This window comes from Miniopterus schreibersii (genome assembly GCF_964146895.1).
Source record: "Miniopterus schreibersii genome assembly, chromosome: 2".
In the NCBI taxonomy this organism is placed as follows: domain Eukaryota; kingdom Metazoa; phylum Chordata; class Mammalia; order Chiroptera; family Miniopteridae; genus Miniopterus; species Miniopterus schreibersii.
The window spans coordinates 41,341,428-41,365,655 of record NC_138102.1 but is presented as its reverse complement, the minus strand read 5'-3'; the positions used below and the strand labels follow the sequence as shown (position 1 = coordinate 41,365,655).

At 36.2% G+C, this 24,228-nt stretch overlaps 1 protein-coding gene across 3 annotated transcripts in view; it reads left to right on the top strand.

Moving 5' to 3' along the window:
• The window catches only part of GPC5 (glypican 5), a 1,126,386-nt gene that overhangs the window by 248,663 nt on the left and 853,495 nt on the right, over positions 1-24,228 (top strand). For all 3 annotated transcript variants that reach the window (XM_081130889.1, XM_081130890.1, XM_081130891.1), the window contains exon 5: positions 17,045-17,170. In XM_081130889.1, the coding sequence (XP_080987015.1) occupies positions 17,045-17,170 (126 nt within the window). The remainder of the gene's footprint in view (positions 1-17,044; positions 17,171-24,228) is intronic.

The following is a 24,228-nucleotide window of genomic DNA, read 5'->3' as shown; positions in this document are numbered from 1 at the left end:
AACAATCTTTTTCTTGAATTTTGATTGGTGTTATATTGAATAAATAGACTGATTTGAATGAAGATGTTTATCATGCTATAGGTTGCTACTTTTCTGAACTCAGTTCTAATGGTCTGTGGATAGGATTGGAATTTCTACATTGATCGTATGCTATAGCTTGCAATTTTTCTAAACTCCATTAAAAAAAAGAAAGTTGGCCAGCTTTGGTTTTAGTGAAAGGGTCTCACCACAGCCCAGAAATGCCCTTGGTGTAGACAGCTGTGTTAATGAACACCTTGGTTTGAATGCCCCTATAAACGACACCCTCCTATGAGCTTCTGGACTTGCACACAATGTCATCTCTGGTTCCTTGGGCAGTGATGTGTGCAACACCTGTTCCAGGAATGCTTATTTGAGGTGGAGTTCAAGTTTCAGGGCAGAAATGCTGTCTTCCCTATCCTGGACTCATTTATGTCAGGGCAGGAGGCTACAGGTGCTCATGTCATGAAGCTGCAGGTCCTGCCATTCTTGGTGTGGCTGCTCTGCGATGTGCTGGAAAGCTTCCGTTTGTCCCAGTCACCTCCCAGCCTTCCCTGTGCTGTCTACCCCAGCAGGCCGCCTGCATGGACCTCTAGCTGAATTTGGCTAATAGGGAACATTAGCAGGAGATACTAGCTCATGACAGCCAATCATACTCAATTTTTCAACACTTTTTTGGCCATTTTATATGCTAATTATAGATAATTTTTTATTATAGTTTATAGTAGATATAATGATTATCCAGATAAAGATAAAATATAATTTTTGAAGAAGAGTTGTTGACTTGCTGGAATTCCCTCCTATAACTTACTAATTTTAAAAAATGAAGTTTATTATTAAAAAAGTAGACAAGGACAATTTTCAGTTGATCTATCCAAATCATTAACAAAACCACTGCTTTGTGCAATTTATAAAAAAGAAAAATTTAAAAAGTCCACATTTCCTGATTTACTTTTTATTAATTAGCATTATGTCCATGACAATTTTTCTTACATTTTCTTTCTTTATTTTGAGTAATTCCCATGAGAATACTTATAGCAGAAACTACTTTCTATAAATTTAAACCAATTTTAAAAGATTTTTAAAAACTTACAGAACAAAATAATTTAACAGTTTCTATAGCTTAATATAATTGCTCTATTAATGAAAAAATAGAAATTGTAAATGGATCAGTGGAAAACCACTGTAAATAAAGATAATCACTATTCTATGTTTGCTAAAATTTTAAATACATTTTTACATATAAAAAAGCCTTAGTCTTTTAAAATTCTATTGTCATAGTTTAGATTTAGTTTCTTTAGTGGCATATCTTATACAATTTTTGTTTAAAATTATGTTAGATTTATGGCACCCTAACTTAAAAAAAATTAAGGTTTTGTCACAGAGTTAGAGTTCATTTTATTTCTATAGCTTTTCATTTCATTATTCAAACAATTCTCAAGGTTATGTTAATATAATCACTGTTGACTTATAATTTGACTAGCTGATTTTTTCTAGTATTTTTATGTGATTATTAATCAGTTTTTGTTTTTTAATTGGAATGTTTTAGTTCATATTTTACAGTGATACATAGTATCTTGAAGTAGTTGAGTTGAAGGGCACAACCTTCTTGCTCTTTGTTTCTCTTTACCCCATTTTTTATTGTTTGTTCTTTCTTGCCTTCTTTTGAGTTTAACAGGTATTTATTATCCTTTTTATCCTCAGAGCTTTTCAAATTTGTGTTTATTATTTTTTCATGGTTATCATAGAGATCACAATATGCATTTTTAGTTTTACCATCTACTTTAAATTAGAGCTTTTACCACTTCATTGAACAATGTAAGAATCTTAAAATAGTTTCACTCCATTGCTCTCTTCCTATCTTTTGTGCTATTTTTTTCAACAATTGTCTTACTTCAACCAACATTTCAACAACTCCAAAGACATTGTTATTGTTTTTAAATAGTCCATATTTACCTATAATTTCTCACATATTTTATTCTTTGTGGTGCTTTTTTTTTTTTTTTTTTCCAGTTCCATGTGTCCATCTTGAATCATTTGTTTTAGCTTTAGTATAACTTTCATTACTTATCACTAGTGATGAATTCTCACAGCCTTTTTTATCTGAACATATCATTTTTGAAGAACAGTTTTGGTAGGTCTAGAATTCTAAGTTGTTGCCAGCCTCCATTTTTAAAAGTATAAGTGTCCAGTCATAATTAAGTTCATGGCATGACACCCTGTAAGTAGTAGGGGAGGTTTAGTGGGAACATTTAACACAAGAGGCAACTACTGTAGAAGATGCTGCTGGGGCCCTACTCACATCCCTTTACCTGGCCATCTTACCTGTCTCCTGGCTGCTTTGTCCTGGCTGCTCATTACTCACAGTTGCCCTATTCTCTGGGGAACTGCCCTCAACAAACAGGAGCCATCTGTATTTGTTACCTACTGCTACCTAACAAATCATCCCAAAACTTAGTGGCTTAAAGCAACAGTAGCATTTATTGTGCATTTTCTGGGTGTCAGGAATTTGGAAACTGCTTAACTTTAGGATTTTGACCCAGGGTCCCTAGCGAGATGGCTGTCAAGTTGTCAGCCAGGGCTATAGTCCTCTGAAGGCCTCAGTGGGACGGGACTATCATTTCCCAAGATGGCTCATTCACATGGTTGTTGGCAGGAGGCCTTGCTTTCTTGTCACAGTGACCTCTTCATGGGACTGCTTGAGTTTCCCCACAACGCTGAGGCTTGTTTCCCTCAGGGCAGGGAATCCAATAGAGAGCTAGGCTGAAGCTACTGAGTGTTTTATACTCTAGCTTCAGAAGTCCCACACTATCGTTTCTGCAGTATCCTGTAGGTTACACAGGTCAGTTCTGTTAATTGTGGAGGGGGACTACACCAGGGCATGGAAGGAAAGATTGTTGAGGGTCATCCTAGAGACTGGCTCCAACACCATCTCATCCACCTGGGGGAGGGTTCAAGCTCCCACCTGCCTCACTACCTTGGAAGCATCTCACAGGCAGTGTGGCTGGCATGGGAATAAAGGCTTGCCTCTTACTCCAGGTGATGGGGCCAAAGATGTGATGATTTCATGCTTCAGCACTCCCTGTGGTGCCTGGCTGAAGCTGAGTCCATGTCCCTACTTCACATCTTCCTGGCTTCCCTCATTACCTTTCCCTTAAGAACAGCCTCTCCATGAATTGACTGAATCCAAATTCCTGTCTTAGGCACTGCTTCTGGGAAAACTGACCTAGAGATCTTTGAAAAAATACCTACAATAAATGCAAAATAATTGTAAACTAAGGGAGAAGTATACCTAAATATAGATATCTCTCTGTATATTTTCAAGTTTCTAAAAAAAAAATATAACCCCCCTAAATTTTGTTTGTACATTCTCCCCTTTCCTCCTCCTATATTCATTTCATAGCGATCCCTTTTGTTTAATGCATTGCATTTTCCTTGCTCTATTTCTAATGTTTGAAGAAGGAAATTTTCCTTAATAAAATCTGTCCCTGGATCTGAGAGTTGTGCTAAGCTTGCTCATGGAGTAGGTCTTTTAGCTTGGAAGGAGGGGAGCTAAACCATAGCATTGAATTCTCTTGATTATATTTTGGAGATGTGATTGTACATATTCTTCTACCCTATTTTTTAAAAAATTATGGAGCTTACAAATAATTAGCTAATTGAAAACTTTGAATTGATACATACAGTTACAAAGATCTCCAAAAGTTGAGAAAGTCAGGGAAGAACTATTGCTACTTTACACATCCAGCAAAGCATCACTATTGAGTGTGTTTTGGGCAGAAACCAAATCAGTGCCACTGTAAAGGACATTGCAGTCATATAGCTGCCTAAATCAGCCCAGGCAGAGTAATTTCCCTGTAGCAGTTCCTCTCTCTGCTTGATTTCTTGAAGTTCACTGGTAAGAATAAGCTATTAGCAAGCTTAAATCGGTGATAATTAGCTGTACATTATTATTTCAAAGTGGTGTGGCTGTGCCAATTAAGTGGGTAATTAGGAAAACCCCAGGACAATAAATTAAGACAGAGAGTCTCAACACTAGTGCCCCATCTGTTCTTCAGCAAGCATTCCAATTAGCCAAACCTTTCATTTAAGAATGCACCAATTAAGGGGATTGGCTGCATGCATAGGTGTGTATTGGGGTAATAGAGACTGTCTTAGGTACTTGGTAAAAGTAAGGTATTTTTACTATCAGAGGATTTTGATGTGAAAGTGGGAAAAGGAGAATATTTACTGGATTTTTAGTGTTTGAAACAAAATATAATTTAAATTGTTTTATGTGTTGTTGTTTTTATAAATTTTCTCTCCAGAACTTAATTGGAATACTATATCATCAGGCAGTTTCATTTTATTCTAATATATTTATTAAATCTTGATTTGAGTATTTTAACCATGTCAACCACATAGAACATGAACAGTTTTATTTACTGAGAATGAGGAGCTAAAGAGGACACTTGAAAGTATGTAGTTTAAAAGAAGGAATGAGTCAGGACATGATTCAATTTCGGATGTGACTGTCTATGAAAGTACATTAATTTTCACCCTGTATATTACCAAAAAAACACAGTGAAGTGGTTAAACATAATTAGTGAAACATAGAAAAAACTCTAAACATACCCTAAATGAAGAACACAATATTACTTAGGATTATTGCCAAGATAGGTGGAGCAGGTTCATATTAAATACAAGGAGTTTAGTTTAAAATGCAAGAATTTATAGCTACACAGTTAAACTTTATTTAACACAACACTGATGCATATGTGTGTGTATATGTTTGTACATGGATAAATCAGTATTGATAAACTGGACTTAATGATGAATTATGTATATACATCTTCAGTGAATGAAAATACCCAAAGGTCAGGAAACTGTTATCTCTTTGAGAAAAATTTAATACCATTTATAGGACTGGAGAAAGCAATTTCCAATTTATTTCCTAAAAGGAAGTTAATGCTTCTTTGAGGTGCCACTATTATTTATTATCTGTAACTTTAATTTACTAAAATAAAGGTCGTGTTCCCTTCAATGGGAGCAATTCTGTTTAATTTAAAACAGTGCTTAGTGAGTGGTGGTAGTGAGGGCACTGAGGGGAGGGCAGGCCAAGGCCAGGCTTTGGTCAGGGGACTAGAGGCCAGGCCAGAGCAGGACTGAGGAAATGTAAGCTCCCAGGCAGGCCAGCTTCAAAACTTAACATGAATAATGAAGAACAGGACCCCAGGGGGTCAAAAACCAGGCACATAGGAAGAAGGAATGCCAGAAGGCAGAACACACATATGGCAAAAGTTTAGGCTAGTGGTGCTTAACCTTTGTGGGTCAAGCATCCCACTGAGAATTTGATAAAAACTTCCCAGGAAAAGGAAGTTCATAAACAAATGCATGCAAAATTTTGTGCATTGAAAAGTAATTTGTATCACTTAAAACTAATATAAAAAATAAAGTCTTTACAAACTGTGTTTGCTCTTACTTTCTAGATATTTCATGGAAAAATTAACATTTCATGAAATATCTGAAACTAAATCCAAACCATGGAATATTAAAGTAACATTAGATACTACTTGTGCTGAAAGAAGAGATGGCTTCAACTACTTGGTATGAACTAGAAGCTGAAATCGTGATTGGTCTTAGATGTGGCTATGTGCCCATGTGTGGTATCCAATGGATATCCACTTTTTTGTTTTGATGGTAACAATTACTGAAAATTCTAGAAAAAAACACGTATGCGGCTATCACTGGCTGTAATTAGAACTCTCATAGCTAGTTTGCTTAAATGAGGATAGGCTTATTTCAGGGAGCATGACATTTATTCTAAACTCTTCGAGTTACATTAATGGTCTATAATGCTTTGGTCTTAAAGTTAATTTGCAACATCTGTAATATTGAGGCTGTCAACTTTTAAGTTAATGAGACTAGAAATAAGTCTCAAATTTTTCACCACAGAAAAACTTAAAAATATATACATATACGTATTTTTCTCAGCCATACGAAGAATGATGATTAAATTGGATAGTTTTCAAACTTATTTTCCAAAATCTTTCATTTCCCAGTAGCAGCTTTTCCAGATGAGCTAGAAGCTTTTTAGTAGTATTTGTAATCATGACTATAGGGTTTCCCTATATATATGGCTCAAAATATCCCCCCACCAATATCCCAAACTATGAATGAAAGTCTCCCTGTCAAATATACCTGAGAGTGTCTGTTTTATTTCTTTTCTATTTTTTCCCCTCACAAAAAGTGAATATTCTATTCTTTTTCTTGGAAAAGTCAGTGGACATCTGCAGGGTTGAAAAGAACCTCAAATTCAGCTATTTTTTTCCATTTAATTTCTTGAAGAGGTAATGAAGATTTAAAGTAGAGTCATATTGAAACCAATAATTTTTATAGGTGGGTATAAAGCTATTTCAGATTTTTTTTTATTTTAGCAGAATCTATGGGGCCTAAATCAGGATGATACGTAAGACTCATTTCTTTTACTAAAATAGCAAAATTAATTGTGTTTAGAAGCATCATGTGTGCTTAGTCTACAGCAAGAGTACGAAGCACTTTCTTCTTGGTTTACATAGCAAAGAATATTTCCATTAGTTTAAGTCTATAGATGGCATTGAAAGTGTCTAAAGGATGTACAGGGATAATAGGAAAAAATGGGGAGTAGGAAGCACCAAGAGATATTCTTATTTTTATCCAGTTGCATGTTGAAAGACAAAGCTGCTAATTTCTCCACAGTTGTCCTTAAAATGGGAGAAATGTGTTTCTAGAGTGGATTAAATCATTTGATAAAGGCCATGCCTCCCCCCCCCCCCTTCCCATCTTCACTGCAAGACACACATTTACATTAACCATTTCCAGGGCACACTATGATCTCTAGAATCATGAGTGGAATCTTTTGCTTGGGAGTACAACTGATGAAAGTTTGAAGGTAGTTTCTGGATGATTATTTTTGTCTAGGCCCACATAGGTAGAGTATCAGTTTTGCTTCTCAGAAATGTGACTTGATCTCTTTCGTGACTTGAGAATCAACAGGAAAAGGCACTCCCTTTGCCGTGTTGGTGTCACCCTCCTTCAGCAAGAATCTTGTTAGAAATGGAACAGTGCAACTTGAGGTCCTCCAAGTTGAGTAAACTCAAAGGACAGATAATCTTCATTGCATTTGGTTTGTCTACGTTTCGCAGTGTGAGTGAATCCTGATATAAGCAAACATATGCACGAATAATCATAATGGAGGGATACGTTCTTTTGTACCACATGGAAAGTATTTTGATGTCGTAATTGAGTAAAAGTGATTATAAATTATTCAGTCTTAGTCAGTGATACGCTATGCTACCCATTAGAAATTGGGAATGCAATAATAACTGGGTCACAGGTAACATTCCCAAGGTATTTTTCTCCCCAAAATGAGACTTACTAGAATAATAGGAATAAAACTGCAGACTAAAATACATCATTTTCTTTAAATTCTATTAATTACAGATATCATGGCCCAGAGTCCAGGGACACAAACATTAGCACTGAGAGATAAGCAGTAACTGGAAATGCAAGTGGGAACAATTTGTACCAGCACATACAGTCCATCAACCAGATATGTTCATGAATAGAGGTAACCAGGAATAGCTGATTGAAATCACAAAATGAAAAGGAAGGAATGAGGGAGAAGCCCTTTTATTGGCAGAGTATTAAAGGGAAAGTATTTTATGAATGTTCTGCTAGTGCTGAGAGAAGAGAATATTATCCAAAGTATGTTCTCTTGTCCTCTAAGTCATGGAATTTATAGTTAAAATGTTAGCAACCACAGAATAAATATCAATAACTGGCAAAAAAAAGAGAGAAAGAATAGCTATCAAGATTTGATCTAAAATGCTGAATCTCAAAATATAGGTACTCAAAATGATTTTTTGTGTGAATGACCAGTATTGCAATCATTAGACTTGTAAATATTCCATTTGGCTAAACATCCTTGTTGGTACTGAACCAGTCATGTCCTCAAATTTTGTTCTATTGAAAACCCAATAGCATGCTTCCTGAATTAGTAAAACTGAACAAATAATTGCATATTTTTATTAAAATAAACAAAACATTATGAGGTAGGGGAAATTATATCACATCTCTCTCTGAATGGATGCTCAATTTCCTTCATATTATCTGATTTTTTAAAATATTAGACACTTGGTTCAGTGTTTGTTTTTATAAATGAATTAAGGTCTTTGTTTAAAATCTTTTTTAATGGAGAACAGAGTCCATGCATTTTAAGGTACATTTTTACAACATGGGTAAACGAGATGAGAGCTGGTTTTGAAAACCCAGTCTTGACATCAGGTTTAAATCACCCTTTTTAGAGGAGGATGCTTTCAGAAAGGGTCCTTTTTATTGGGACATTAAATGGTAATGTGTTGGGTTTAGAGGTTTATTGAAAAGTGAGGAATAGAGGTGTCTGTACTAATTGTACAGATAGCTATGAACATCCAGCTCAGGGCTAGTATAAAATCACCACCAGAGAGTTAAACATGCAGCACCTGTCAAGAAAGAATCCTCTGCAGAGGGTAGCTGAGAATATTAGAATATTTCCAGGGCTCCTTTCCATCTCTCCTTCCCACTGCTTTCCCTGGTGTTCCCTAACCTACCACCCATCTTAACTCCTTCAACATAGTTGAGAAGCACAGTAAATCTTCTAATGAGGGGAAATCATGCCACATGAACAAGAAGACTTCCTATGAGGAGCAAAAAACCTGGAATCATTTAGTCAGAAAAAAAATCCTTCTCTTTGAGCATGGTGCCGATTCTTAGGTCACAGCTTCCCTAATGAGCAGTGAGTTCAGGTGGGGTTCAGAGAGCAGACTCTCTGAGTTACTCTAGAAAAAATAGCATGTTTCTTTTTAATCAAATATGAATGCCATATGCTTGAAACACATTTACATTTGTGATGAAGGTGCCTGGTGCCTTATATTGCATGGCTTAGTGTCATAATCACCCTCTCCTCCCATTGTTCATACGTCAAGAAGTCTGTATAGAAAGTGGCCAAGATTTCATTCCCCCCCATAGCCAATCTAACTATATAAATTTAAGTATTTTCAAACATGTACAATGAGAACTGTTATTGCTATAGAATAGCAATCTATATATTTTTCTGTTCTAAAAATTTATAAAAATATTTTGTCAAATAGAAAAACTTGGTTGAGAAAAAAGGAAAATGATTAGATATGGACTCAGAATAGAAGTGAAAATAGATCTTATCTAGAAACATGTAATTATACATTTCCTCTGCTGAGCAAGAGACTGACATTTTGAAAGTCTACTGTTTGACAAGTGTGGTCAGACATCTCTGCAGGGGTGAGCCTGCTCATTAGCGCCACATTAACCTTAACTTTGCCTCAGGCCATTAACTAGCAAACTGCACATTTGACCTTTGTTCTACAGATATTTTCAAACAGTGTGCAAGGCACTGCTTTTAATTTGGGTTCTGTGTTATGTGTGGACTGACTTTAGGGGTAAAAAAAAAAATCAATACATGTCATTAAGTAAAGAAACGTGTGGTCTGCAACAATCCACAGAGAAATGTGCCTTTGAAAAGCAAGATTCTTCTCCAACACTTTTCCAGAAAATTAGCTTTGGTTGAAATTAGAAATAGTTTCTTTTATATTGTGTGGGGAAAAGGGAGGGAAGTGCAATATGTGACAGTTTATAAATGTTTTAAAATTGAAACAAATTCCCTTTAGATGAAGACATAAGATTGAGTGGTGTGCCTTTTGAACATAGCTCTATTTCCAACAACATCTAATGAAATGAAATGCAAAGTCCAATGTAGATCAGAGCCATATGCTTAAGTGAAAACAGCCCCTGGAAGATCAGCAGAGCTTGAAACACGTGGTTACCGCTCTTCAAACCATACCTATGAGAAGCGTCAGTCATATAAATTAAAGTGTAAATTAGCTTAGTGGAATATTTTCATAGATTATGCTAGTGTTGCTGTATCTAGGTTATGGAACACTATACAGCTATATAAAAATAGGTAAGACTGAAATTTTTTAAAATTGATTTGAGAGAGAGAAAAACATTGATTTGTTGTTCCACTAATTTATGCATTTATTGGTTGATTCTCATATGTGCCCTGAGTGAGGATCAAACCTGCAAACTTGGCATATCAGGATGACGCTCTAATCAAGTTAGCTACCTGGCCAGGGCAAGAGAGATTTATTAATATAAAATGGGACTGTGATGTATTGTCAAGTTAGAAAAGCCAATTTCATGTATGTGTATAGTTTGGTTCTAGTTTTGCAAAACCACACCATCTCTACGTCTCTTCTTATATCTACCTGTCTGGTGTTCATTACTTATTGGTGTCCACATAGAGGGAGCTGAAGAAAGCACACCAGGCTGTTAACGTTGGTTACCTCAGGAGGGAGGGATCTAAACACTATAGAGGGACACATATTAATTTGTTCTTCATTTGTCTTTTAATTATTTTATTACTCAGAAAAATATATTTTTATTATTAAAAAAATAATTAAAGTCCATTATAATGGTACAGCAAATCAGAATTATTGCTCAATTTTACTGTAGTAATTGGGCATTCCTATGTCAACGGAACAAAGAAAGGACAACTTCAGGGTGAGTTGCATTTTCTTTCCTTTTTTTTTTGTGTGGCCATGTGATAGATCAGAAGACCTTTCGGGCACTGCTGGCCTCAAGGGCATGGGAAGCAATGAAGCAATAACTATGCTGGTCCATGTTTCTCTCTTGCCTTTAGTAAGCTCAAGGCAAACAGGGCTATAAGCTATGAATGAGCAATTGTGCTGCAGCCTCTTTCCTCTTTGCTGTGCTAGCATAGTGTCCAAAGGTGCTCATTAGCCAGGGATCAGAATTTGCCCCACTCGCTGCTTTGCTCACCAGACCATCCAGACTGGTAGAGATAGACAGGTAAATCCTGTCTAAACATATTGCTTTCTAAGTGCAGATTTTGGCAGGAAGAAGTCAGCTATCAGTGTTTTAGTCTGCTAATAAGTGTGTTCTCTTAAAAGTGTGATAATTTCTGTAGATATTTAAAAACAGATGAAAATTCAATCAAAGATTGAAGATTCAATCAAATTTGGTTTCTCAGACATCCAATGTCAGCCTGACATTGCTAAGTTTTGGCATTTTAAGTTAGTTAGTTAGTTAGTTAGTTAATTAATTAATTTTAAAAAGTAACTTAGTTCTTTTGTTAGACTAAATGCCTGTCTAAATAACTTAGTTACTTTTCACAGGTCCTTTCACTTCTCTGATTTTTATTTTCCTTAATTATAAAATAGCAGGGTTGAACTAAATCACTGGTTCTCAACCCTGGCTGCACATTAGGATCCTGTAGGTAGGAAAATCCAGAAAAACCCAGGTGCGTGGGTCCTACTCCAGACCAACAAATCTGAATGTCTGAGGGTGAAATCTTGGCTTGCAGTTTACATGTTTCCTTGGTGATGATAAAGTGCAGTTAGGACAGAGAACTACTAGGACAGAGGATCTCAGGCTCTTTTAATTCTTTTTTACAGTACAGTATATGTGTGATGTATTAATTATGATAGCTATCCTACAAAGCAGTATGACTAAATATTAATGTGTCACTACATATTAATTTCAGCATCATATATATATAATCTGTCTGGAGCCTATTTAGTAAAATCTGTCACAGTTTAATCCTGCCATTTAGATTTCTTCCAATTTTAATGCAATGTACCAGGAAGATTTCCCTGTTATGTCTCCACAGTCTAGGAATAGGTCTCTGAATTTAAAGTTTCCCAAGTCAACTGTGTTCTTTAAGAACTTTAAATTATCATTTTAAAATATGTATTTCTTGTAGAAATTTCTAATGCTGGAAGCTGTTAAAAAATATCCCTGCATCTGGCCCAGTTCAACCAGAATTTGTTGAGTGCTTGTTGGATACCAAACTTTGATCCAAACCCTGGGGGTATAAAGAAGACATGACTTTGCCTTTAGGGAACACACCCTCTAATCAGGGAGGCAGAGATGCAAACAGAGGAATTATAATTCCACATAGGCAGGGCTGTAAAACTGAGGCTCAGTGCTGCGTGGGAAACAGGATGCACCAACAAAAGCTGCACAGGCTGGTCGGGCAGGGGTTCGAGAGGAGATGAGGTTTCAGCTGGATCATGACCTGTTGTTCGAGGCCGGGAGAGTGGGGGAGGAGAAGGCAGCTCTGGGTAGAGGAAACTGCAGGTGCTAAACTTGGAATCTTACCCAGGTAACACTGAGATATCTCACGCAATAGAAGGGTGTGGTTTTTGGCTGCGTGTGAGTGGAGGGTAGGGGACTGTCATAGGATGCTAGAGGCAAAGAGTATAGAGATTATACACCATGGTGAGACATTTGATGTGAATTGTTAGGATTTTAAAGCAGGAACCCTGATATGGCTGATTTCCAAAGCTAATTCTTGTAACAGTGTGGGGTGTTCAGTGAAAGGTAGGTGAGTGGGCAAAACTAGAGGCATGGATATCGTTTGTTAGACTGTTGCAAGCCCAAATAAGAAATTATGAATCTGTATATGGCCCTGACATATTGGCTGTGAATATTCTGACAAGGAAACTTTTCTTGTGTTTTTTAAAAAAAAGTTAAAAACTGTTGCTCTTAGTAATTATATTTGATTTCTGTATTCTAGATGTGTTTTAAGACCAAGATGAGCAACTGGCATGTGTAACACAGTCCCTCAAGGATAATTAGCTGAAACTTCTAACATTTCCCTGAATTTGTTATGCTCTTAATTTTAACTGGAAATATTCTCATGACCATAGAAGAGTAATTGTAATGATATAGTCACCTTCCCAGCAACCTAAATTCTGGGCAATCCAAAGAATATAATGTTTTATTCATCGAGACATTTCATGTAAAACTGGCAAAGGAGGCATGGTGTGTAGTAGACCAAGCATTGAGCTGGGAACTGAAGTGTGGATTCTTGTAATAGGAGCAGCATTAATTGGCTCTGTGGTGGTAGATAAATCTTGACCTCACTATGGCTACTATTGTTTTAACTTCTTTATTTTCTGCAATTATTATTTTCTGTATCCAACGTAGATCCCCCTGGGCCTTCATGCAACCCCTTTTTGCAATACGACTCTTAATTTCTGTGACCTAAAAACTGCCAAACAGAATATGGAGTCCAAAGTAGGATCTCCCCTGAAATTTCTGTCCTCACAAGCCCAACCTGATCTCCATATTCACAGACTTCTTCCATTATTTTAGTCTCAGAGAATTTGCCCCAAAGCTAACCACCCTATCTGCTTTCAGTCATTCTTCTTTCTCTTCTTTTCAGCATTTGCGATCCGTCAATTATGAATTTACTTTTATTATCTTTGCGTCAATTAAGAGACTAAATTATGATGCGGTAGCAAACAACCCCAGCCTATCACTAGTTTAGGACAAAAAAAATTTGTGTTAGCAACCTGTGTCCATTTTAGACCAGCTGGGGGCACTGTTCAAGTTGTCCTGGCTTTAAGCCCTGGAATGACAGAGCCGTCAACATGTGAAATACTCCCTGTCATCACAGGAGGGGAACAGAAGGTGGCAAAGCCACATTGGTCCATAAAGCTGAAGCCTTGGAAAAAACATACGTCGCTTCTGCATACATTTACTAGAACTCAGAGAAAGTCACATAACAAAGAATCTCAAAAGGGCTTTGTGCCCAGAAGGCAGAAAATTGGGATTTTTGGGAACAAGCTTGCAGCAGCATACCCTTGTTTCCTCCTTCCCTTTCGCTCACACACAAATCTCCTCAAACCTCTTCCTTATCAAACAAGCATAGGCCCACACAAAACTCCCTGAGCCTTCCTTTTGGGATTCTCCATTTCCAGTTTCTCACCCTCTATTTAATGTGCATCGTATTACAAATATAAAGTCTATTACCCTACTTCAAATGCTTTAATTATTATATTCGTTTGCTTGGCCTGCCGTAGCAAAACACCACAGACTTAGAGGCTTAAACAACAGAAGTTAATTTTCTCACAGTTATTTGAGGCTAGAAGTCCAAGATCAAGATGTTGGCAGGTTTGATTTCTCCTGAGGTTCCTCCTTGTCTTGCAGAGGGCCCCCTTCTCATTGTGTCTTCACATGGCCTTTTCTCTGTGTACCTGTACCCTTGACACCTCTTTCTCTCCTTATTAGGACACCAGTCATATCAGAGTAGGCCCTTCCGTATGACCTCATTGAAGCTTAATTACCTCTTTAAAGGCCCCATCTCCAAATATAGTCACATTGAGAGTTAGGGCTTCAACATACAAATTTTAGGGGGACAGTTTAGTCCATAACAATGTGGTCACCACATATAAAGGACATATTCAGTATTTTAGTTAACTGCTCATAATGGCACTAAGTTGACACTATGGAGAACTCTCTAACTTCAGATGCCCTCATTTTTTTTTAGTTTTCACTGCTCTCTAACATTATAGTTTTTCTTCCTTTGCTCTTTCTGAGTCCCCTTTGCTTTTTCTGACTGCATATTATTTGCCTGAGAGATTTCATCTATTTTCATGACTTCACTTACCACCTCTATAGATCATGAATCTCACATCACATGTCTAGTACACTGAGTTCCAAGGTCACATGCCCACATGCAAATGTATTCATGATCTTGTACCAGTAGCATCAGCGTCATCTGAGTGATTCCTTGAAACGTAGGGTCCCACCCCACATCTATTGAACCCAAATCTGCATTTTGGGGAGATCCCCAGATGTTACTTTTATTAAGTTTGAAAGTATCATTCTACTTGGTTTCTCTTTCTGACTGTACCAAAGAAATTTCAAATAGAATATGTTGAGAATAGAATTAATAAATTACTTTTCACTCATTTATTAATTCAATAACTATTTAATGAGTCTCCTATATGCCTGCACTGCTGCTTTAAGATCTATAGTGGTGAGCAAAACAAACAAACAAACAAATCCTGACTGCCTGAGTCTTTTACTCCAGAGAAGAGAGACAGATAAGAGAACGATAAAACTTAATAAATAAGTACATTACATACTGAAATACAAAGTTATATGTGCCATGGAAAGATGACAGTATTGAGCAGGGAAAGTATAGTGTGTCACATTGGGAAGGTGATACCTCCCTTCTTTATTTCTTATCTCAGTGAACACAACCTCCTCAGTCATTAGGAAGTATTGGGGGCAAGGGGAGAAAATTAGAAGTTATCTTAAAACTTTTACTTCAGCTGTCAATTATAGATTCCTGATGTCTTTCCCACCTATCACTTTTCATGATACCCACTGGCAGGCTTTTTTTTCCTTTCACATCCTTGAATTTTCTTCCCTTGAACCTTGGTTGCAGCCCCCTAAATGACTTCACAGCTTTCTGCTTCCAAAATATTGCCATGATGATTAAGTCACATGCTTGTTGGAAAACTTAATGGCTCCCATTGCCTTCTAAATAAAACCAAAACATCTCATGATGAACCGTAAGGCTGATTATAATCTGGACTCTTCCTACCTTCCGCCATAATTCCCATAAACACATTATCTGCTGGTTAAACTAAACTGTGTCTGAGTCTACATCGGTTGGCTGTGTCCTGTAGGTGCCCAACTGAGGATCAAGCCTGAAACCTGGGTATGTGCCCTGACCGGGAATCAAACCTGTGACCTTTCTGTGCAGGGGACAATGCATAGAACACTAAAATGTTACCTTGTTTTGTAAATATTTCCTGATTCCTTCTCTGTCCTTCAAATGTGGCACTAGTAATCTCATAGTATTACTGTGGATTTTCCCCAGGATGTGCATTCTTAGAAGGCAGGAACTGTCTTATTTAGCTGTGAATTCCTAGGGCCAATGCAGGGCTCAATACTCAAGAATGTTTCATATCCTTTGACAAATGACTGATATCTAAGTTTTCCTTTTCCTAGCCCTCCCTTCTAACCCAGAAATTATTTCCTCTGAATCAAGCTAGCAGCTTTTCATTTTTTTTCTAAAACATTTTATGTAAAAAAAAAAAATTCAAAACTAAAGTCTTTAGGACTTGGTCTTTTGAATTGCTATAACCAAGTTCTTGGAACCTGATAGCCCTGGGTTTAAAACTCAAAATTCTCAACTTTCTAAACTAAAAATCCAAACTGCTTTTGTGTTGAATTATTCCTTTCTGTACTTGATAGAGGAAGAGAGTAGAGTGAGAGGGGAAAAAAACTTAGTTAATATGCTAAATAGTATTCCTTACAATAACTTTTATTTTCAAGCTTCTGAAATATGTAGCATATCTGTTTTTTTTATATTCAGTAAAAACATAATAATACTTTATGTTCTTACACATCAAAGAGAAGACCCAGATGGAAAAATCCTAAGTCTACTAAGCTTTTAAACAGTAAGCAAATAATTGGCATGTTATAAGAATCTGACATTTCTATATGGAAAATGAAGTAATTAGTTATCACTGTGGTTTTGATGCCAGCAGCTAGTGAGAGTTTTTAGGGAAGCTAAGGGAGGTGTGTGTGTGTGTGTGTGTGTGTGTGTGTGTGTGTTCCATTCACAATTTCTTGGATCTGGAGTTATATAAGATTCATACCAAGTAAAAACTTTTATCCAAAGCAAAAATTTAAATACTAATGTTCTTTTCAAAATAAAATGTAGTATTGCCCTGGCCAGTTTGGCTCAGTGGTTAGAGCATTGGCCCTTGGACTGAGGGGTCCCAGGTTCTATTCTGGTCAAGGACAGGTACCTCGGTTGCAGGGTTGATCCCTGACCCTGGGGCATGTGTAAGAGGCAACCAATTGATGTCTCTCTCACATTGATGTTTCTCTCTCTTTCCCTTCCACTCTCTCTGAAAAGCAATGAAAAAAATATCCTCAGGTGAGGATTAAAAAAAACAAGATTAAAAACAAAGCAAAAAAGCCCCCCCAAAACAAAAACATTGTATTTATCTTGTTAGAAAAGTATTGAAAATATATAAAAATAGGTAGAGAAAACAAAAAAGTTGCATCCTAAACATTTTATTTAACAAATCATGCCATTTATATTGGCATTTGGTAGGTGTTTTTGGTTTTAATCATTTTCTTTGTCTTTTTTTCCATTCAGAGAATTTATCAACAGCCTTCGGCTGCACAGGACATTTTATGGAGGCCTGGCCAATCAGCTCTGTGTTAATGACATAGCCGCTGCTGATGGACTGCCATGCTGGAATGGAGAAGATATAGTAAAAAGGTATTTTATGTGCAATGGTCTGTGAACACATAATGGCTACTTTCATCCTAGCTTTCTTTTTCTAGATCTTCAGTGGATTACTCCAGTTTAACTTTGCCATACAGGTTAGAGTATAAATTAATTCCTTCTCTTTAGTGTGTTAAAATTAAATGTGATCCTTTTGACATTTTAGAAATATAATAGCATTCTGTGGTGTTTTCAAAGTTCTCTCTTATTTTCTACCTATCTATGACTTACCCCCAAATTTTACTTTTTTCAGTCATGTATCACTTGCCTTCTATCTAATCTGTTATCAAATATCTTATTTTTTTAAATTTAACTTTATGAAGATTAGGAAGTGAGGGAATTTGGTGGAATGTGAATACCTATGCCAACATTCATTGATATATGGATTTGTGAGTCAGCATTACTCATATGATTAGCCTACAAATGTGTCTGAGTATGTGTGTGTGTAAGAGTGTGTGTCTATGTAAGAGTGGGGGCACTTTCATGGATGTCTCTTTGAAGCATTGTTTATTCATGTGTTGTCAATTGTTCCTCAAACTCAGGAGTGAAATTTAACTTTTACCTTTTTTACCTCACTGTCTAGAATTTCTTTGACAGGTTATTTTCTTTTGCTTCTTATAACTGATTGTGCTCCCAAGTAATCCCCTGAGCTTGAGAAAGCCTAAATTTCTCCCTCTGTAATATATAACCGTGGTCAATAGAATTGGCTGGGAATTAGTCCTTTGATTTTCCAATGCTGGTGATTATTATAGAATGTCAGCTTGTGTTGTGTTCAGATTTGGATGTTTAAGTGTATTTTATTTTTAGCAATGTGCAAAAAGAGCTTTCTGATTTACAAACATGCCTATTCCCTGTGAAGACAGGTGGTTTAGTTACCACAAGAGTGATGAGTTCATTTGAAATGTCATTTGGCAAATAAAATTGCTCTGATAAACAGTAGTGTGGCGAAGGCTGGGGTGGGGGTGGAGGGTGGCATGCAGGATCGAGGGGATTAATGGGGGGGGAAGGGGACATCAGTAATACTTTCAACAATAAAGATAAATTTTTAAAAAATGTGCTGTAATTAATTTTAATATAAATTTATATAATAAAAACCATTTACATATTTCTGGGTGATCATAACCATTCCTGATTTTTAAATAATTAATTTGTAGTTTATATTTGAGTATCTCAAAGAGCTTCTTAGATTTCATAGAAAAATTATTGAAGAAAGGAACTATAATTTAAATAAAATATTTGGCTGGCGTGGCTAGTGCTCTTTTTTTCATCATGTTCTTTGGATGTTGGAATGTGTTTTATTAATATATCCTTCTTGCCTTTACTGGAAGCAGTCACAGTATGCATAGTATTTCGCATGCAGTATTATGGTGTCAGTCAAGTTTCTGCCACTTAGATCTAGCAATTAAATTCTATTTTGACTTACGTTTTCTCTTTTCACACTGTTCAAACTGGAATTGCTCTTTTGTGTATTAATGAGTTTTCTACAGTTGCTAATGGGAATCTCGTGATGATTGATGAAATATTTAGTATATAAAATAGATTTGATATATTACATTATGTTATATCATTGGATTCTAGAGCTGTAAGAACCTTTGTTTCATTTTGTCCCATTCCTCTCTGGCTATGTGGTCTGAGGTTTGTATAATAGGAGGTATTGTTGGAGATATCAATGATTTGAAAAAACTTTTTAGAGGGATGGTATTTTCAACACGAAGAATATATTTTCTTTTACATAATATGTTTTTTATGACCTCATGCACAGTTTATAAATAAAGATAGATCATCTTTAGCAAGAGTTCTTCAAAGAAAGTGTCCACATTTTTGATAAAGAGAGTGATTGTCAGTATTCTCAGACACAGCTGTCTGCTAGCCACTTTCAAGTGTGCTGTGCCACTCCAGTCTTCTGCCAACAGCTTTCACTTTGCCTTAATCTTTTCTCAAACAACCTTTCTCCTCATCATGTTAATTGACCTTTCCCCTTCCCTAAGCATATTTCTTCTCTTTCGTTCCTATCTCATGGGTCCTCAGCCTACTCCCACACCCCTTGGGTTGCCTCACACACTGGCTCCTGACCACCCTCTCTGGGTTACTTCCAAAATGAACATTTTTTCAGCCCTGATTGTTTTCTAACAGTTAGATAAGGTTTCACAAACAGTATCTCATTTGGTTCTCCCCAAACTTGACTCCCTAATGCTCCAAAGTAAGCAGATTGTGTGATGTCGCTTTTCTATTTGATCTTGAGTAAACACTCATGTGGACTTTGCCTTTTGTAAAATATAATTTAAATTATAATTTCATTCATGACTCAGTCAATTCTTGATACATATTTAGAACAGAATTCTTGTCAGTGCAAAGTTAATGCTAAAATCTAAATATCCATCGTATCTGGTGATTAAGTATGGCGTATTCACCATGGAAAATTATGTGGCAGTCCAAAATTATGCATATTTATATTTGCTAATGTGGAATAACTTCAAATAATTATTGAGTAAAAATAGTTAAAATAGAATATTACATATTTTACCAGAGGATTTGAATAAATAAAAAACATTGACATTGGTTCTGCATAGAATATTTCTGGACAGTTATGTAAAAACTGCAAATATACTTAAAATATACTGGGGGAGCTATTATTTTTAATTTGCTTTGTAGTTATTTATGTTTAATGCAAATATCTTATAGTGATATTAATATTATGGAGTATTATTATTTTATACTTTTGGGGGGAAAATTGCTATTTTTACATTTAATTTCCAACCAATTCTTATTTTCATAGTAATTTTTTGATATAGTGTTGTCAAAGCACTAATGGATATGGTTCAATACTGAACTATTGAGTTTATCTAAGAAGGCGTCAATATAAAGTCAAATCCTGGTGGCTATTGCACTTTTGAATTATTAACTACATTTTCCTTGAGAAAAAAACAAAGCATAACAGTGATTGGTGTGTGAAAGCACTAAGACCCTCATATATGATATTCACTTCAGCGACCTGCAATTAAGATAAACAATGCCACTGAATTTTTAAGAAATGAATATCAAATGAATGTATACCACATTTGGGGATGATAGAGGCTTTTCTCTTTTTATGTTTTTTTTTCATACTCATCAAGTTCATTCTAGAGGAATTATGCCCAATAAGATAAATTGGTGGCCAATATTGAGTCTATAATCTATTATGAGAGCAAAGGGATTATTTTGGCAAGACTTCTTCTCCTGAAGGCATTTTTTAGGAGATGATTGATAAGATTATTTATGTGCACAGACATGCTGTCTTGAATAATAGGAGAACCATACAGATTGTTTCAATAGTGTGACAATCCTATAAAATTGGGTGAAATCCCCTCTGTGCTCATCAAAAGAAGTGAAATTCCTTTGTGATTGTAGATAAAAATATCTCAGATATCTCTTGTATATAAGGAATGTTTAATTCATGAGACAAAATGTGTTTTAATTCGAATGATTTTAAAGACTGCATGCATACCATATATTCTATTGCAACACTGAGGTCAACAGTTCAAACAACTTCTTATTTAAGATGAAAATGTATTACTGAAATCCATGTAGTGTGCATCACTTAAAGTCCCTCTTATCTGCCCCTCCTGTCGCTTCATCATGAAACAGAATTGTTCTCTGGAAGACATGTCAGCCCCGACTTTGTTCTCAGTTCTCGGTGATTGCAAATTGATAGCTTGATGGTTTGTACTCATCTTTTTGAGCATTGAAGTTCAGGTGACAGCTACTTAATTACTAGGGCTTCCTTTTCCCTTTTGATTAATAGGCCGATAATCCAGTAAATCTCCCTCGATCTCCAGGAATTTATGACCTCCATAACAACTCTTAAACTAGTGAGTAGCTGTTAAGTATCCTAGTAAAATTAATAAGCCACATGGTTTCTACTTCGTCTTGATTTAACGTTCCTTAATGCTTCTTTAGCAATGCAGTGTTTCTTTTTGAACTCCTGTGATAATGTATCCTTCTCAAATGATTAGAATTGAAGTTTTAGAAATCAATACGAATGTAAAGCCTTAGAAATCGCTGAGATTTTGTGCTTGTTTATTATCAGTTTTCTTTCCACCCAGACAATGCCATTATTTCTGGCTATAATTGTTTCTAACCTCTCTTTCCTCCCCTTTTACTCACTATCTTTCTGGAAAGCCACTTCCTCTTTGATCTTTATTTTCCTTCCTGACCTTGCTGCATTCAATTATATTTTTTTAAAACACCTGGCCTACTTTCCAAGTGTTACGGGTTACGTTTTAAAAACAATCAGGCCTCAGAATCCTTTTGAGTTTCATTAATGTAGCAGCTAGTTGCTTTTCCTATGTCGTCTGTGCAAAGGCAGTATGTTCGTGGCTTAAACACCATTCTGTTTTCTATTTCTGTTTTTTTCACTCTTGCAATTTCTACTTATTCAATCAGGTTTCTAATATTGTTGAACTCTACCTTTCTAGTAATCATCATTGTTATTATACCTATGGCCTATCTTATTTGGTTCAGAATTGGAGGGTGCTTTAAAGGTGTGATTAGGACATGGGCCCCACTTTTATTCTATGGTAGCAATCTACTGTGGACCTTGAAACTCCCACCACTAATGGAAGAATTTTCAACTGAGTCATTTTCTCCATGTGCCTGTATATACAGCTTTGCCAAACTCCTGCATTTATCTTGTGTCCCAGTAGAATGAATCCCCTCATTTGTATTTTTATTGTAACATCTAAATCCATCAGGACACCTGTAATACTTGGTGTATTTATATGCCATGTATCTTCTTTGTTCTTCTTTACTGCAATTTCTTTTATAACAGAGTTCCTGTATTATTTGAGAGGCCAAGACTGATTAATATCGAATACCTATTGGTAATTTTTAAAAGACACTAATACTCTGAGGAAAAGTAATTTTTATTTTTTACAAGTGTTAGCGAGAATGTTAAGACATTTAGGAATTTGGGATGTGGCCTGGTGATAACATTTTGATGGGTAATATTTGGGTCCAAAATGAAATTGAGTGCCTGAAAGATGAGAAGAAATAAGATGACAGAAAAGTCTCTACCTGTGCTGACTCTGGATGCTGATTTTTTTTTTCCGACTTGACCTAAGGTTCTTCATGTCTTGTTATATGCACTTCCATAGACATCTTTGTGAAACCAGAGTCTTAAAGAACTCTAAGAAGCTCATGTGTTCTGGGTTAAAGACATATTAGGTATGATTGTCTTTATCACAGATGAAACACCTGGGTTGGGTGGCTAAAATCTGCCGAAGGTCAAAAATCTGTCTTAATGCCCTGTTCTGTTTGCTCAGTGGTTAGAGCATCTCTCCCTTGGACTAAAGGGTCTCCTACTGTCTTGATTTCGGTCCAGGGTGCATACCTTGGTTCTAGGCTTGATCCTCGGCCCCTGTCAGGGAGCATGCTGGAGGCATTTGTCTCTCACGCTGATGTTTCTCTCTCCCCCTTCCACTCTTGTTGAAAAACAATGGAAAAATATCCTCAGGTGAGGATTAAAAAAAAAGATTTGCCTTTATGATTATCAGTAAGGGAAGACCTGAAACATTTCTGTTGATTTTTGGGACAGAAATAAAAAGTGTGGCTTTAAATATATTATAAGATTCTGTTGAATACCATATCATAGAATATACCTTCTAGGTCCAACAGGATGATGCAGGGAAGGCTGGTGTATCAGGTTTGTAGTTAATATAAAATTTGCAAAATTCTTGACTGGGTGTTACCTCTTTCTGCCTTGCTCTAGTAAACTTGCTTGGCAGATAATTCTTATGTAAATAGTAGTGCCTGAAGTAGTTACCCCATAGTTCCACTCTGTAGAAAATAACATGGTAGATGGTAGCAAGGGGATGCAAATTTTATTAACTTTACTCCAAGCTCTGATATCCCAGACATGTTTTAAAGTTCAGGAAAATAGACATCTTTCTCAGGTCAATACATACATTTTGGTCTCTTCTAAAAACGCTCCATTAATTTGGCAATAATTGCATGCTATCTCTCTGCTTAACTGAAAAGTTTCTTCTGAATCTTTCCTAATTGGCTCACTGGCTTACTAGTCATTGTTTCTTGTTAATCATGTTATCATTACATTCAGGGAACTGGACTCAGAAAGGTGAAAGTAGAAACTGTTTCATTAAACCACTCAGAAGACGGCTTTTACCTTGTCACTAGAATGAAATCTTGGCCAATTCTCAGAATGTTTTGGTCACTACTATAGAAACCTCTTATCCATGTTTTATTTCCTACACTTTCAGTTATACAAGGTCAACCACAATCTGGAAATATTAAGTGCAATATTCTAGATATTTTGAGAGACAAACCACATCATATACCTTATAGTATATTGTTAAAATTGTTCTATTTTATTATTATAGTTACTGTCCTTAATCTCTTACAGTGCCTAATTTATAAATTAAATTTTTTCATAGGTATATATATATACAGGAAAAACAATATACATAGGCTTTGGTACTATCCATGCTTTCAGGCATCTACTGGGGGTCTTGGAATGTATCCCCTATGGGTAAGGGGGACTACTATATTAGTGTCTGAATGATCTTTTATTATTAGTTCCTTAAACAATCCCAATTCAGTAATCAAATTCAGTCCCATAAAAAGTCTAAATGCAGTAATGAAATGGTCTAGTCCAACTTACTCACAACTCAAACTTCACTTAAAGTACTTCCTGCTCCCCTCCCCAGTTAGTAGTGCCTCTGCCTAGGAGGCTTATAGTGGGGGTTGAACAACCTCAGGTCCGTGTGACATTCTCTTGCTCCCCTTGTCCTCCAGTGTTTCTGATTCTCCAACTTTGGAGCTGGAGGTGTGATGGAAAAGAAGTGAGAGAGAAGGAGTATGATAAAGGAAAGATCTCTGACTGATAATTTTGTGTCTCTCATTAATGCTTCCTAGCTTGGCAGGTAATAAAAGCTGATGATGTTGTAAGGCTTTTTGTGCTCAATGCCTCTCCCCCATACTTGTCCATCGCATGGTAAACCTCTGACCTCTTTCTGCTGAGATTTTTCTGGAGGTGTCTTTTTCTTCTGCATGGTTCA